We start from the raw sequence: 14,877 nt of genomic DNA, 5'->3' as shown, positions 1-14,877 counted from the left end.
AAATCAAATATGTTGCAATTAGAAATACATATTTACTAGAAAATCTCGTGTTTTTGTTGGTTGAATTATCTGGTTAATGGAGAGCTGATAAAGAATAACTGAATTCTCAGATTTTAAGAATTAGAATAAAGTGTGAAATACAGTTGACATTTTAACGACATTGCCCATGATTTCATTTTCTTATGATGGTTCCAAGCTCTAGTTTGGGGCTGATGATTGTTGAGCATTTCTGCTGCACCTGCTTTGGGCTGTTGCGATGTGTGATGGAAGACAGCTGATCGGGGGCACGTGCCCCTGGCATCACATACCTGGAAGGGGCTGGGTCAAGGCAGGGCTCTGAGATCTGCTTTGCCCCTTTCATGGTTGACTCCTGAGCTGTGAACTCACAGATCACATCTAAGCACTGGGCGCAGATGGGAAGGGAGTCACAGACATGGACCCTACCCGTGTGCTGAAGAGTAATGACCACCGCAGTCCCTGGACTCCCCAGCCCTGCCCCCAGGCTAGGCACTGGCTCCCCATCCTCAGCAGTGCCTCGGGCCCTGACACCTCAGTGGACCCTCTCTCCTCCTCCCCATCCCATCTCCCTTTCAGCAATCCAACACAGACTTCCCTAAGGATTCCTAAATCCTCACTTCTGTTGAGAAAACCGTGGATCTCTTCCTAGCCCCTTCCCCAATGCTCCACCTGACCCATCCAAATGTAACAACCTGCTCAGCAGGCAAGCTTTTTAAAAGGCAGTTTTAAAGTGGAGGGGTTTTGTCAGTTTGCTTTTGCTTGTTTCACACCAGTATGTGAAATATCCTCTTTCTACAAAAAAACTACTACCTAGGAGGAAAAACTAAAAGTATGACAGCATATACCCAAGATGATCGGTCAGTAATTTAGCGCAATGTGTGTTCAGATATGAAAACATGGCTTCCTAGGACTCTGCACTCTGGAAATCCCAGATCTCCATACAGCTGTGTACTTGTGAGCCCTGTGTGCATCGCACATCGGGGGTCCTCAGGAGATGTCTGTGGTTTTTACGTGACCTGACTTTGAGTAAAGAAGAGAAAAAGGGGCCTCGAGATGTTGAAGAAGGCTGGTGCAGAGAGGATGGTTTGACGTGGGCAGAAGGGTTCGGGTCTTCTACAGCCAGGCAGCCCACAGAACACCCCTGAGGGACCTAAGTGGACCCCTGGGGCTTGCCCCATTGGTGCAGGTGCAGGAGGATGGCCTCAGCACTGGCCCTGCAAGGTCTCCATGGCTCACATCTCAGACACAGGCCTCACCCATGTGGCTCATGAAGACTCATTCCCTTCTGTGAGAGTGGAAGCTCTTGCCTGGAGTCCTCAAAGGCAGCCGGGTCCACTTCCACACACCTGTGATGTGGACAGAGGGTGTCTCGCTCCAGGCTGTCTGCCAAGACCAGAGAACATGAGTGCACCTCCCATAGATGCAGGGGGCTTGAGCTGTGTCCTCTGCCTACAGCTTTCCCAGGTGCTGTCCTGGGGACTGGTTCTGTCCTCAGTTGCCCTGGAGCCACCATAAATAAGACAGCCTGGAGCGTGGCCAAGTCATCATTCTCACCCAACCTTGAAACCCTTCTCAGTGGGCACATGTAAATGATGGTGAAGATATACGCCCTGGAGAGCATAGGAAGGCATTTCAGAAGGTGAAGAGACGATCAGAGGTCAGGCAGCAGGGCTGAATGCAGAGTATTCACGGGCAATGATAGGGTCAAAGGAAGGTGGAGCTGCTGGTTAGTCCACTGTCCTCTGAAATTGTAGGGGCTTCACCACTTTAGTTAGTGTTGTTCATATTGGCTCAGGCCACAGGCGAATCCCTCATTCATTCAGCAAATGTGCCTGAGTCGTACGACGTGCCAGGCACTGTTCTGGGCACTTAGGATACAGCTTTGGATAAAATGTGCAGATTTCTGCCTTCCTGGTGCTTAGAGGAAGGGAGTCAGGGGCGGGCATGATGGCTCACACCTGTAATGCCAGCACTTTGGGAGGCCAAGGCGGGTGGATCTCTTGGGGTCAGGAGTTCGAAACCAGCCTGGCTAACATGGTGAAACCCCATCTCTACTAAAAATACAAAAATTAGCCAGGCATGATGGCTCGCACCTGTAATCCCAGCTACTCCAGAGGCTGAGGCAGGAGAATCACTTGAACCTGGGAGGCGGAGGTTGCAGCGAGCCCCAATCGCGCCACTGCACTCCAGCTGGGAGACAGTGCGAGACTCTGTCTCAAAAAACAGAAAAGAGAAAAAGGAAGGGAGTCAGAAAGTAGACAAATCAGTATCACATGAGTGCAGAGAAGCCCCTAGCAGGCTGGGGATAGAGGGGCTGGAAAGGTGATGGCAGCTTTGCAGCTATGTAGGGGAGGCTCTGATGAGAAGTGGCATTTGAGCAAAAACCCCAAATGAAGTGGGCAAGCTAGGCACATGTGCATCCTGGCTTAGGGGGCAGCAAGTGCACAGGCTCTGATGCAGGCAGGGCACACATGCAAGTGGGAGGAGCAGCAGGGAGCTCCCTGCAGGTGGAAGACACCAAGCCCAGAGTAAAGAGGGTCAGATCCCACGAGACAGCTGTGAGCGCAAGGTCAGAGATCACCAGATCCTCACTTTTGTGCCTTTCCACAATGTCAGGCTTTTTATTGATGCTGCGTTCTCCATTATAAAGGCCACGAGCTCCCTGGAGTTCCCAGGAGGTATTCTCCTTATTGCTTCCCCTTGCCTCGAGAGTGAGAGCGGTGGGCACGCAGGCTTGAGCCGAGCCACCTGTCAGTCAGTATTGCAAATCATACATCACAGTATATTTAATCAACACATAAATGTTATAGATTAAACATTCCACAACAAACTAAGTAACATTTAACATCAAGAGAAAAGGGATAGGAAAAGGGGTTCATGTTCCAGTCCAGGGAGAGTGGCGAGAATGAAAAGAATACACTGGCCTGGACCTGGACCGAGTGCTCCGTCAGTGGTCATTGTCTTGCAAGGAAGCGTCTTTGCTATGGGCGGAGCCTTCAACGGCAGATGCTGGGCCCTTATCACAAGTGATGGCGAGATGTTGTCTGTTAAAATGACTGTTTTCGAGCTGCTGAAGTCTTGCTCTTTTTATGGCTACAGAGTCCTCTGGTGAGGACTAATAGTGGCAGAATGTGCTTGGTTAAATCCTTGTCTGGTTGGATGCAGCCTTTATTGATCAGGCAAAAAAACTCTGGTCTCTGTTGAAAAACTCTGTGTGAAGTGACAGCCTTCGTTGTAGAATGAATGAAGACACTGGCACTGATTATATAACACCTTGGCAGCTATCTTAAGTCGTTGATGGTGGAGGTATTGGAATTGTAGAAGAAAGCAAACACACAAATTTGACTAAAGGTGATTTTGTGACTTCTTTCTATTGGCCTTGGCAAACCAAGGTTATTCTGGATGGAAATAGCCTTGAAAAGGTGACATATATATGAACGTATCTAATTTTTCCCCGTATAATTCTTACTTTGTGCATTTGATATTCAGTTGTGTTTGTAATCACGGAAAAAGAAAAGCATATATAAAAAGAAAAAAAAAAAACTCTGTTGCCCTGTGAAATATAAGATGGAGTCTTTTTCTAAGATGGAGTCACTTATGTCAAAGGTGCTCTATACAATGAATGGCACCATCCAATAGGACCTTCTGAGGTGGTGGAAACGTTCTGCATCTGTGCTGTCCCATGTGACAGCATGGGACACATGTGGCTTCTGAGCACGTGGTGTCACCGAGGGACCAGTGTTGGTTGTGTATACTTGTGAGCACTTTAAGGGGACACAGCTCCACATGACCAGTGGCTGCCAGGCTCCTCAGTGCAGATGTGGCCATTGGGACTGCCACCCTTGGATGGTGCGTGAGATGCTCACCAGAGTCGGTGAGCACAGAGAAGTGAGCCATGGGCGGGGTTCGGCTTCCCACTCCTGAAACAGGTGCCTCACACTCTTGCTCACAAAGCTGCCACGAATGCTGAACATTGTGATGTGCAAACATTTGGTGTCATGCCCTGCGCTATGATTATTTTGTTAAAATATCCCCAGGAAGAAAACCCCGAGGGAACTGAGAGCCCTCTCTCTCCGTGGAGGTAAGGAAAACTGCTAGAACAGGCAGGCAACGCGGTAGAATGGGCGGCCCTGGAGGGCACCTGCCTTTCTCTGCCTTGGCTTTAGCTCAAAAATGTGGGACCTCTGCATGAATTGCAGACTCCTTCCCGATGTTTGCAGTCCGCAGATGTACCAATTAAATGACTCATGAAGAGGATTCTTTAAGACAGCTGCAGTGCGTGATGAGTCTCTCTTGGTGTTGGGGATTGTGTGTATTTCTCTGCTTGGCTTGTTGGTATCCATGTGGCCTCTCCTAGGCCAGCCTCCTCTCCTCTCCTTCCTCTCGAGTGGCATGATGCCCACAACCATTTATATTCCAGAGCATTCCTGGCAGAAGAGGAACAAAGAAAAGAGCTGGGGTGTTTTTGTCTGCCCTGTAATTTGTCTGAGCTTTGTTTGTTTGTTTGTTTGTTTGTTTTTTGAGACGGAGCCTCACTCTGTTGCCCCGGCTGGAGTGCAATGATGCGATCTTGGCTCACTGCAACCTCCACTCCCTGGGTTCAAGTAATCTTCTGCCTCAGCCTCCCAAGTAGCTGAGACTACAGGCATACACCACGAAGCTCAGCTATTTATATCTTTTTAGTAGAGACGGGGTTTCACCATGTTGCCCAGGTGGGTCTCAAACTCCTGACCTCAAGTGATCCTTCCACCTCAGCCTCCCAAAGTGCTGAGATAACAGGTGTGAACAATCATTCCCACCCCTGAGTTTTTAAAATCTATTTCAATCAAAGTTGACAAATTATTTTGATGTCATCTAGCCTCAGCTTGGTAATTTACAGAGTGTGATTCCTTTATGCTTCTAAATTGAAATCTGTGAAGATTGGGAGAGTGCCCTGAAAGCTAAATCTTTGCTTCTTGGGGACCGTGTAATGCTAAAGCAATTTCTAAAGATGGAAGGCAATGCTTCCAAGTGCCTATGTGGTCTGGGGCAACGGTTCCCCAAGCATTGACTAAGATCAGGAAAACCTCACTGTTGCCATGGGCCTCTCCGTCACCACCATGAGACAGACTTAGCAAGAAGCAGAGTCATCAGAGTCCTGGCAGGGAGAGGGGAGGAAGACGCCTCATCTTCTCACGAGAAGCAATGGTGGCAAAGTGGGGTTTGTGTGCAGCCAAAGCAGCCATGTACAAACCCAGCACGCAGCTCAGAGCCCTGGGTGCGCAGTTGGCATCGGGGATTCCAGACTCCAGCAACCACTCACAGGATGGTTTGTGAGTGGACGTGTTTTAACCTCTTGGAGCCCCAGCTTTGTCCTTTGTAAAACAGAAAAGATAATGACAACAGAGATAGTAATAACACCATTTGTAAACTAAAAATAAGGAAACTAAAAAATAAATAAACAGACAGGCAGATTTTTTGTTTTTTTGCAAGGATACGTTGGGACCCATGGCTGCTGTGCTCCCTGAGGTCAAGGGCTGAGCTGGGCACTGGAGAAATGGCCATTCCCCAGCCTGGCTCTGCCGCTTTCAGGGGTCTTGGACATGGGTTGGTTTGTCACAGGTTGGACCTCCCGAGCATCTCCTGCAGGGACAGCCCCTTCTGAAGCTCAGCAGTTCCAAAACCAGCTCTCTGACACCCCCAAAGCCACATGTTTTCAGTGAGGAATGGAGAGGGGAGTCGACAGGGCTGTGTGTGATGAGGTGCAGCTGGGCAGATACCCAGATTCCATTTGGCAAGCCTTCCACACTGCACAGCCTCCATGCTACATGCCATTCATACTGCACGTCATCTCCACTGCACAGCCTCCAAGCTGCATGTCCTCCCCCCTGCACATCCTCCCCACTGCATTTCCTCCATGTTGCACGTGCTCCACGTTGCACATCCTCCCCGCTGCACGTCCTTCCAACTGGACTTCCTCCCCACTGCACGTCCGCACCCCTGCACATCCTCCCTACTGCAGGTTCTCACCCCTGCAAGTCCTTCCAACTGCACAGCCTCCTCCCTTCACGTCCTCTGCACTGCACGTCCTCCCACCTGCAAGTCCTCCCTGCTGCATGTCCTCCCCACTGCACATCCTCCCCACTGCACATCCTCCCCTCTGCACAGTCTCCATACTGCATGTCCCACCCCCTGCGTGTCCTCCCCCCTGCACATCCTCTCCGCTGCATGGCCTCCCTCCTTCACATCCTCCCCCTTGCTTGGCCTCCCCACAGCATGTCCTCCCCCATGCACATCCTCCCCCTTCACGTCCTCCCTGCTGCACTCCCTCCCCACTTCACTCCTTCCCCTCTGCAAGTCCTCCCCACTGCACATCCTCCCCCCTGCACGTCCTCCCCACTTTATATCCTCCCCATTGCACATCCTCCCTCCCTTCACATACTTCCCACTGCACGGTCTCCCCTCTTCACGTCCTCCCCATTGCATGCCCTCCCCTCTCATGCTGTCCCCACGGCACGGCCTCCCCCCTGCATGGCCTTCCCCTTGCATGGCCTCCCCCCATATGTCCTCCCTTCTGCATGTCCTCCCCGCTGCACATCCTTTACCCTGCACGTCCTTCCCCCTGCGTGTCCGCAACCCTGCACATCCTCCCCCCTGCACATCCTCCACGTGGCACACCCTCCCCACCGCACGTCCTTTTTGCAGATGACAGACTCCAGCACCTGAGGCTGGGAAGTGAGCATCTCCACCTGGACAGGCTGGGGCCTCACAACTCCCCCACAAATTATGCATCCCTGTGGGCTGTTCCACTTTTTTTCCCCCTTAGCCATAATGATGGTAGTTTTCATATCTCCTTACTGTTCGGAGACCCTATGGGGGCCAATGTGCAGAATAAAGAGAAGAGAAATCTCACAAGCCTGGCTCCGTGGACAGAGGCTTCACAGCCCCAGACACATGAAGCAGCCACCACAGCAGAGGCAGCGACTCCTCGACCTGTGCCCAGCAGGAGGGGCGAGGCCAGGAGCTGGCACTGTAGCCTGAGCAAGTTGCTTGCCCTGTTGGTGGAGTGGCACTTCAGATCCCTGCCCTGCAGGCTTGTTGGGGGGCGAGTAAACAGTGAGCCCAAGCTCCACGAGAGGCCACCTGGAAAATCCTTATTGTTGGACTGATCCCATGAAAATATGCTGTACTAGGGAGCCTCAGGTCTCACTGCAGCACCGCGGCTGGCTGCACAGTGATTAGAGGCTCTGATTGGCAGTTTTACCTGTGTTTAATTAACAAAAATGGGAAAGGGGGCCGTGGTCACTTGTGGGCCTTCCCAGCTTCTACTAGTAAGGAGGAATGTCTGGGGGCGCTTAGGCATCAGTGGTGAGCAGCGGGCTCGCATCCACACAAGTGTTGCACTCACGGAGTGGGCCCATCTGCACTTTTGTCTGGCTTCACGGGGTCTGTCCGGAAGCCCCCTGAAGAAATGGCCCTGTCACCACCGTGCACTGCCAGTCCTTCTCGAAGCGCTCCAGCTTGCGGCAGGAGGCCTCTGCTTAATAACCTTGGGCAGCTGGCAGACAGCTAGGAAGCCAGGGCCTCCTCCAAGGGGAAGCGAGCCACTGCTCTTCTAGGAAACAATATCTGGAATAAGATGAGCTCCACCTTTGTATAGGACAAATGCCTAGGCAGGGTGGCCCTGGCATTTGGAAGAGTTGGTGCGAGTGCTCCGTATGATGAGGAAAGAGCCCAGCCAGTGGAATGACAGCCAGGAGGCACCCTCTGCACAAACACCAAGGCAGGGCCCAGCCATTCAGCCTCCTGGAGGAGCCACGTGCCCTTTGTGGGGAGGGTGGGGCAGTGGTTCTCTTTGCTAGGTCAGCATTGGAATCATCTGAGCTGCTTTTTAAAAATTACTGTGGAATCGCAAACCACATACCCCATGTTCTCACTTGTAAGTGGAGCCGAATGATGAGGACCCATGGACGCAAAGAGAAGAACAGACACTGGCGCCTACCAGAGGTTGGAGGGTGGAAGAAGGGAAAGGAGCAGAAAGAATAACTGCTGCACACTAGGCTTATAACTGGGTGGTGAAATAATCTATGCACCAAACCCCCATGACATGAGTTTACCTATAAAACAAACCTGCACATGTACCCCTGAACCTAAAAAAACTTTTTTAAATATAAAATTAAAAAGTAAATTCCTGTGCCCAGCTTCACCCTGATTCCCTGCTCCCAGCACACACCTTCTCCATCAGAACCCCCAGGAGAGTCTCACTCAGCCCCTGCCATCAGGCCACAGGGCAGAAGGGCACAACTGAGGTTCACAGGGCCATCCTCTGCTCCTCAGGAAGCCGCCCTCATGCTCCAGGTGGAAATAAGGCCCCACCTGTATCTTGACTCAGTTCAGAGTCAAGGGAAACTTAAAAGAGAGATTCAGGGGACAATGTCCTCCGTTGATCCACATCAGCCTTGCCTTGTCCTTGTTCGCTACTGAGAAGTCTCATAACACAAAGAAAAACTCGCCCGGGCTATGCCTTCCGAGAGTCTCCAGTCCATCCTCAGAACACACCGACAGTGCTTGGTGGGGACGGGGCCAGTTTTGCAGGTGGCTTCCAGGCAGGCAGTCCCTACGGGCAGTCCCCGCGAAGTCTCCAGTCCCATCCTTTGTCCCCACCATCCAGGCACTCACATCCCAGCGATCTTAGAAATACTGCTTTCTGTAGGATTTCCTCTGCAACCGAACCAAGAGCCCCGTACTTGGCATTATTATCTTCCTGCTCTTGGCAAGCATTTCCTTGGCCCGGCCGCTCTTCCTGGGAGGCTGTGTACTTGCAGCAGTAACGATGACTCGAACAACATCAGCAACTGCAGCTGCCTCCCGGGGAGGGCCTGCGCCAGCCAGGGGTCATCCCACGTCCCTGGACACCCCAGGATGACTCCTTTATTAATCTTCTCTCCTGTCCTGTCTCGCTGGTTCTCTCTTGCAGAGCGACTACTCAAGCGACACAGAGAGTGAGGACAATTTCCTCGTGATGCCCCCACGGGACCACCTGGGCCTCAGCGTCTTCTCCATGCTTTGCTGCTTCTGGCCTCTGGGCATTGCAGCCTTCTACTTGTCCCATGAGGTAAGGCCTCCTTGGTCTGTCGCACGTGGTGTGCAGGTGCTGACAGGGTGGGGGTGGGGGCGGCAATCCCAGCGGAGGGGGAGGAGAAGCGAGGAAGCCCAGACAGCTGCTGCTACAGCTGGGTCAGCACTTGCCCAGTTGGAGGATAGGCTGGGAGAAGTCAGGCACCCTGGGGCCGGAAGGAGGCATTCCGGCTGCCTCACCCCGGACGCAGCTGTGTCCTCGCAGAGGTGGGACTGTGTTCCGAAGAGGCTTCGTAACCGAAGCGGGTGTCTGCTGGGTGGAAGGCACATGGCCTGTGGGAAGCTGTCTTTCATTTAGGTGCTGGGGTTGTGTGTGGGGGGTGACCCCAGTGCCGGGAAACACCATGCCCAGGTGGGCTACGTTGAACTTAATGAGAGAGGAGAAAAGTAGGGTTCTGATTTCCTTGCTAAAGGCTCATTCCTGTAAAATAGATTCCAGTTCCACAGCAGCCCCCACGTATCTGCCCCAGGTGAACGCCCTGCTTGTGGAAATCGCACATCTCAGCTTGACATCTGCCATTCCTCCCCAGCATAAGGCTTCTAAAGGTTTCGATTCCTAGCCTTTTGCACTACAGAGCATCCTGTTTGTTGCCCCTTATGCAACCTACATTTTGAAATATTTGGAAAGATTTTTCTCTAGCAAGTGCAGAGTACTCATTCAGAAATCAGCTATATTCACATTTTTATTAATCAGAGAAAGACATTTCTACTTGCCAATTACAGAGTGAGCTGACGGCATTACCATGGCCCACTGCTATCTGCCCAACCAAAACAGGGAGAAAGGGCACTCCTCTGCTGGCCCGGGGTGGGGTTGGTGCCGGGCACCCATGGGGTGTTCTCAGGGAGGGCTGAAGATGCCTCAAAGGTACAGAGGGTCCCTCTCCAGCTTCTAGGGTTCAGGACCAGGCCTGCACACAACTAAGCCTGGCAGGTCCTTAGTCTGAAACAGATTCCCTGGCTGAGCCTAGCAGTTACTTCTTGATGGCTCCTGTGTTGGTTGGGTTTGTTGGACGAGTGAGAGGAGAATCCGCCCTGCCTTTATGGGATTTCTGTTTTCCCCTGCACATCTTGAGTGGTGACTGGCTCCTCTGTCTGACATCCAAGGAAGAGCAGGGGAGAGTGGTGGGTGGCCTGTGGTCCTCCTGAGGGCAAGTGCTTCCTGACAGGGCACAAGAAGTCGGGAAGCCTTTGCAGGCAGGGGTGTAGCCGGAGGGGCACAGTGGGGAAATCTTGATCTGCCAGGGCTGGGCTGAGCAGTTGTTCCAGACCCAGCTTTGATCTTGAGGGTCTGTGGGAGCTTCTCTTGTGACTTCGTCCCACAAATGCCACAGAACCCCTTCTCCATCGGCACAAGCATGGGGTGGGAAGCCTGACTCCTGGGTCTGGCAGGGCCTGGTGGCTGTGGAGTGGAGGCGGGGCCTGGTGGCTGTGGAGTAGAGGCGGGACCTGGTGGCTGTGGAGTAGAGGCGGGGCCTGGTGGCTGTGGAGTGGAGGCGGGGCCTGGTGGCTGTGGAGTGGAGGCGGGGCCTGGTGGCTGTGGAGGCGGGGCCTGGTGGCTGTGGAGTGGAGGCGGGGCCTGGTGGCTGTGGAGTGGAGGCGGGGCCTGGTGGCTGTGGAGTGGAGGCAGCCATGAGTGAGCCCTGCTCCAGGTGAGGTCCCGGACTGGGACACACAGGAGCTGGAGAAATGGGTGTGGGCACAGGCCCACGGTGGGCAGAGCCTGCTGTGCCAGATAAACTGCACCCTGATGCTGCCAATAGACAAGAGCAGTCTTGCAAGGGAAGGAGAGATTGGGCCTAGGAGCTGGACGGGTGGCATCAAACGCACCCTCGAAGCCTCGTTGTACACCCCAGCCCTGCGTCATCTCCATGTAGGGAAGGATAGGGACATACCCACCTTCATGGGGCCCAGCCGCTGAGGCATCCGTGTAAAAGTGCCACAGAGTGCTGGGTGGATGGAAGCCCTGGATAGATGGCAAGGGGCCTCAGGGAGAGGCTGCCTATGTGGCCAAAGGAGAGACCAGTCCTTTGTGGTGTCTGTGGTCTCTGCTGCTCCACGTGTTCGGACTGAAGCCCCAGTCTCTGGTGCAGGGCAAGGTATGGACAACGTCTCTATCCAAAAGATCCCCATTATAATAAAGAGCAAGGCTACAACTGCAGAGACTGTGTCTAGAGTCTTTCTCAGAAAGTAATTGTATTCTGAACACAGTAAGAGCCTCTCAGGCTTGGGTCTGAGGACTCATGGTGTTTGATACATTAAACAGTGAAGAGGATTTCTATTACTTGTTTAGCTACAAATGGGAAATGCAGTTTCTATAGAGACTTCTGATCACATCTTTTGGAGGTGAAGTGGAAACATTTTTGGGGGTGGGTGTAGGTGTTGCCTTCACTATGGGCGTAGTAGAGAGGAGCTCTCAGGGCCACTGGCTGTAGCCTCCCTTTTCCGTGTGCTTTGAGAATGGATTTCCCTGTGGTAGAACCACAACAGAGAAGAGGTGCTGACACTTTTCTAAAGATACCTGTGGAGGTGGGTCCCCTTTGCAGGGCCTGTGTCCGCATCCATCTCCAATCAGAACTCCCATCCCAGGCAGCTCCCCTCAGTCTGCAGTGGTGGTTCCGGGAGCTGCTGCAGATCCTGGAAACAAGCAGCCCTGCACAGGACGTCTCAGCCGGCTACCAGGCTGCTCGGCATTCCGTTTACAGCCCACACTGCAGACGCGTGGTCTCCAGCAGGCCATCGTGGGGAAGCCGGCAGCTGCCAAGGAGAGAGTGTGGCACAGAATAGAACAGATGCAATCTGAGAATCCTTGCGCTAAATTAAATCAGTGCTTTCCTAAGCGAGGCCAGCTGGGAGTGCGAAGCCCAGGACTGGAGAGGGGGAAGCCCGGAGCCCTCTCTGCCACAGTGGCCAGCACCTCCTGCCGCCTTGTTGGGTCAAGGGGATAATGCACCTGGGTGAAGAGCATGTTGGTGGAGCTGAGGCTCTCCAGGCCCTCTCAGTGCCGTTCACAAGGAAATCTTTGACATCTAAGTGTGACTTTGGGTTTTTTTTCCCTTTTATCTCAGATCATATCACAGTGTACTCACTGACAGTCAGGCTGTGTCTGCTCATTGTCAAAATAACTGTTCAGTGAAGTCAAAGGAACACGCCAAGCCATTACAGAAAAACAAAACAACGTCTTATGGTGGTCTGATTAAATTGGGCAGTGGAGAAAATGAGGGACGCCATCTCTAGAATTTTGCACATCCAATATGTTGTTCTGTCCTGTTGTAGCCTGGTCCCATTTAGCAGGCAGCTGTCCCATGCCTCTGTTTACTAACCCATACAAGGATGTTAAAATGATTTCCAGTGTGTGCGGTTAGCTGAGGGTTAGAGATGTAAGGCCAGTGAAAGTCCCCAGGAGACACCTGCAGAGCAGCTGCTGCTGGTCGTGCCCTGCTGGAAACCTGAGTTCTCCAGGTGCTGGGGGTCCAGAGGCCAAGGGACACCTGGAAAGACACAGACACACCTTTCCCAGCAGATTTTGCTAATTCTAAAAATATGTTCATGAAGCAGCATAACCGTTGTAATCAAAGTGTTAGTGAGGTGGGTAACATTGGCTGACCACCTACTGTGCGCCAGGTTCAGCGTTGGAGCCATGTACCCTTGCTTCCAGGGTGTGGTCCTGGACCCCCTAGGCACTTGCTAGAAATGCACACTGTCTTGTCCACCACACACCTGCTCAGTCAGAGTCTCTGGGGCAAAGCTCAGGAATCTGCATTTTGAGGAGGCCTCCAGATCCTCATGGATGCTGCTGCCATCACCCGGCAGGGGCCGTGGTGACCTGCGCTGCAGTCATGGCTGGAAATCTAATAAGAAGTGGGAAGCTGCGGGATGTCTTTTGGGAGAAATGATCCCTGGGCTTTGGTTGTGGTGTGAAAGGAAGAGGGAAGGGAGGGATGTCCTGGGTTCTGATGTTGCTCGGCTGTGAATATTGCTGTCTTACATGCATTATCTCATAGGAACTCCATGACCTGGGTGCTGAAATCAGGGTTCAGTGAGGTTGAGAGATGTGCCTAAAGCCGACATTGGTGAGCAGCAGGCCGGAGCTAGCAGGATGTGCAGGCTTGGAGGCACCTGCCTTCTCTCAGGGAGGCATCTGGCTTGTCCCTGAGCTGTGGGGTGGGGGTGGGTGGGCAGATGAGGGCAGCATGTTGTCTACAACTTCATTTTGCCCAACAATGTTCCATCCAGCCCCCGTTGCAAGCACACTTTGTAAGCCAGTTCATACAGAGGAGGGTGTGGGTGTGTGCGATTATGGTGGTGTGGCTTCATCTAGGAACTGACATTTGTGAATGATACTGAGGATAGACATGAATCCCATAATTGGCTGAGTGGCTGCTGTCAGCTAGTTAATTCACACACTTTATCTTATTTAATCTTTGCAGTGAGTCCGGAAGGTGGAAAATTATTATCTCCATTTTACAGATTAACAAAACTGAAGTTTCAAGGGATTTAATAAGTAACAGAAATCACAGAGGTAGCAAGTATGGGCACATGAAGGAAATATTAATATTTTTAACCCTTAAAGCCATATTTTCTGCAATGTAGCTTTGACTTTTATCTGTTTGCAAACGAAAATAGAACCACAGTCCTTGCTTATAAATTCACCATCCCCCCCCCCCGCTTGGAAAGGCTGGCGGGAGAGGAAAGCCTGTCTGAGCATGGTGTGGCATTGGTCCTCATGGCACTTCACTCCATCCCATGTGACGGGGGCAGCCGGGGACCAAAGCCAGAGCCCTGCCCCAAGGGGGGCACTTGGCCTGGACCTGTGCCAGGGCAGGCCCGAGGGTTCCTGTGTTGACTTTGCTGGCAGACGTCTTTGCATCCAAGCGTTTATTATGTCTTGATCTAATTTCATTTCATAAAATGTTTCTTTCCTTTACTAACTGCAACATTATAACAATAATTAAATGAGAAAAGGGTATTAGGAAGCAGATTATGAATTTTATGAATAGTACCAGCAAAGGGAATTGGGCAAACTAGGGGAAAAAATAGAATCTTTCTATGGTACTGAAAATCTAGAACAACAGTGCAACCTAGCTAATAGCAAAGCCCCTTGGAATCCATTCATTTACCCACTGATTAGTGAACACTTCCCACGTGTTCAGCAAGTGCCGGGCATGCAGCAGTGAACAGAGCAAACCAAATCCCGCTTCTCAGAGCTAACGTGCTCATCGCCTGCCTCTCTTCCTTGCAACGTCAGCTTTACTTTTCTCCGTTTTACTCACTGGCTATTAGCCGCAGATGGACATGGGGAGCGTGGAGCTGGGAGAAACATTTTAAACAGGGTGGCCGTGGCGGGGCTCGCGGAGAGGATGGTGTCTTCTGATGAAGCCGCAGGCTGAGCCAGGGGGAGGCCTTCGGGAGGAGCTTCCAGACAGAGAGGCCGCAGTGCCGAGGCCCTGCGGGGAGCACGTGGGGCAGGTGGGGTCAGCGCGGTGGGGCTGGGGGCCCAGGGTGTGGAGTGGGGAATGGTGGTAGGGGGTAACTAACATGGCGGGGCCAACAGGGGCAGACCCCGAGACTCTTTAGGCTGTGACCGAGTGGGGCTTCCACTTTGGGGTAAGAAGCCTCCGGGGCTTGAGTGGAGGAGAAGCCCCTATGGCCACATGCTCCCGGAGCCTTCAGAGTACAGGGCGGAGGGGGAGGCGCAGGGCGGCGGCAGCGGTCATCAGGAGAACTGTGGAGACCTGCGCTGCA

General features: G+C 52.5%; 1 protein-coding gene across 7 annotated transcripts in view; it reads left to right on the top strand.

The window, feature by feature from the left end:
• The window catches only part of SYNDIG1 (synapse differentiation inducing 1), a 197,373-nt gene that overhangs the window by 106,593 nt on the left and 75,903 nt on the right, over window positions 1-14,877 (top strand). For all 7 annotated transcript variants that reach the window (XM_055265254.2, XM_055265256.2, XM_055265257.2 and 4 more), the window contains exon 3: window positions 8,975-9,112. In XM_055265254.2, coding sequence (XP_055121229.1) covers window positions 8,975-9,112 — 138 coding nt within the window. The remainder of the gene's footprint in view (window positions 1-8,974; window positions 9,113-14,877) is intronic.

Source organism: Symphalangus syndactylus, chromosome 24 (genome assembly GCF_028878055.3).
Source record: "Symphalangus syndactylus isolate Jambi chromosome 24, NHGRI_mSymSyn1-v2.1_pri, whole genome shotgun sequence".
In the NCBI taxonomy this organism is placed as follows: Eukaryota; Metazoa; Chordata; class Mammalia; order Primates; family Hylobatidae; genus Symphalangus; species Symphalangus syndactylus.
This window is presented reverse-complemented; position numbering and strand designations above follow the sequence as displayed.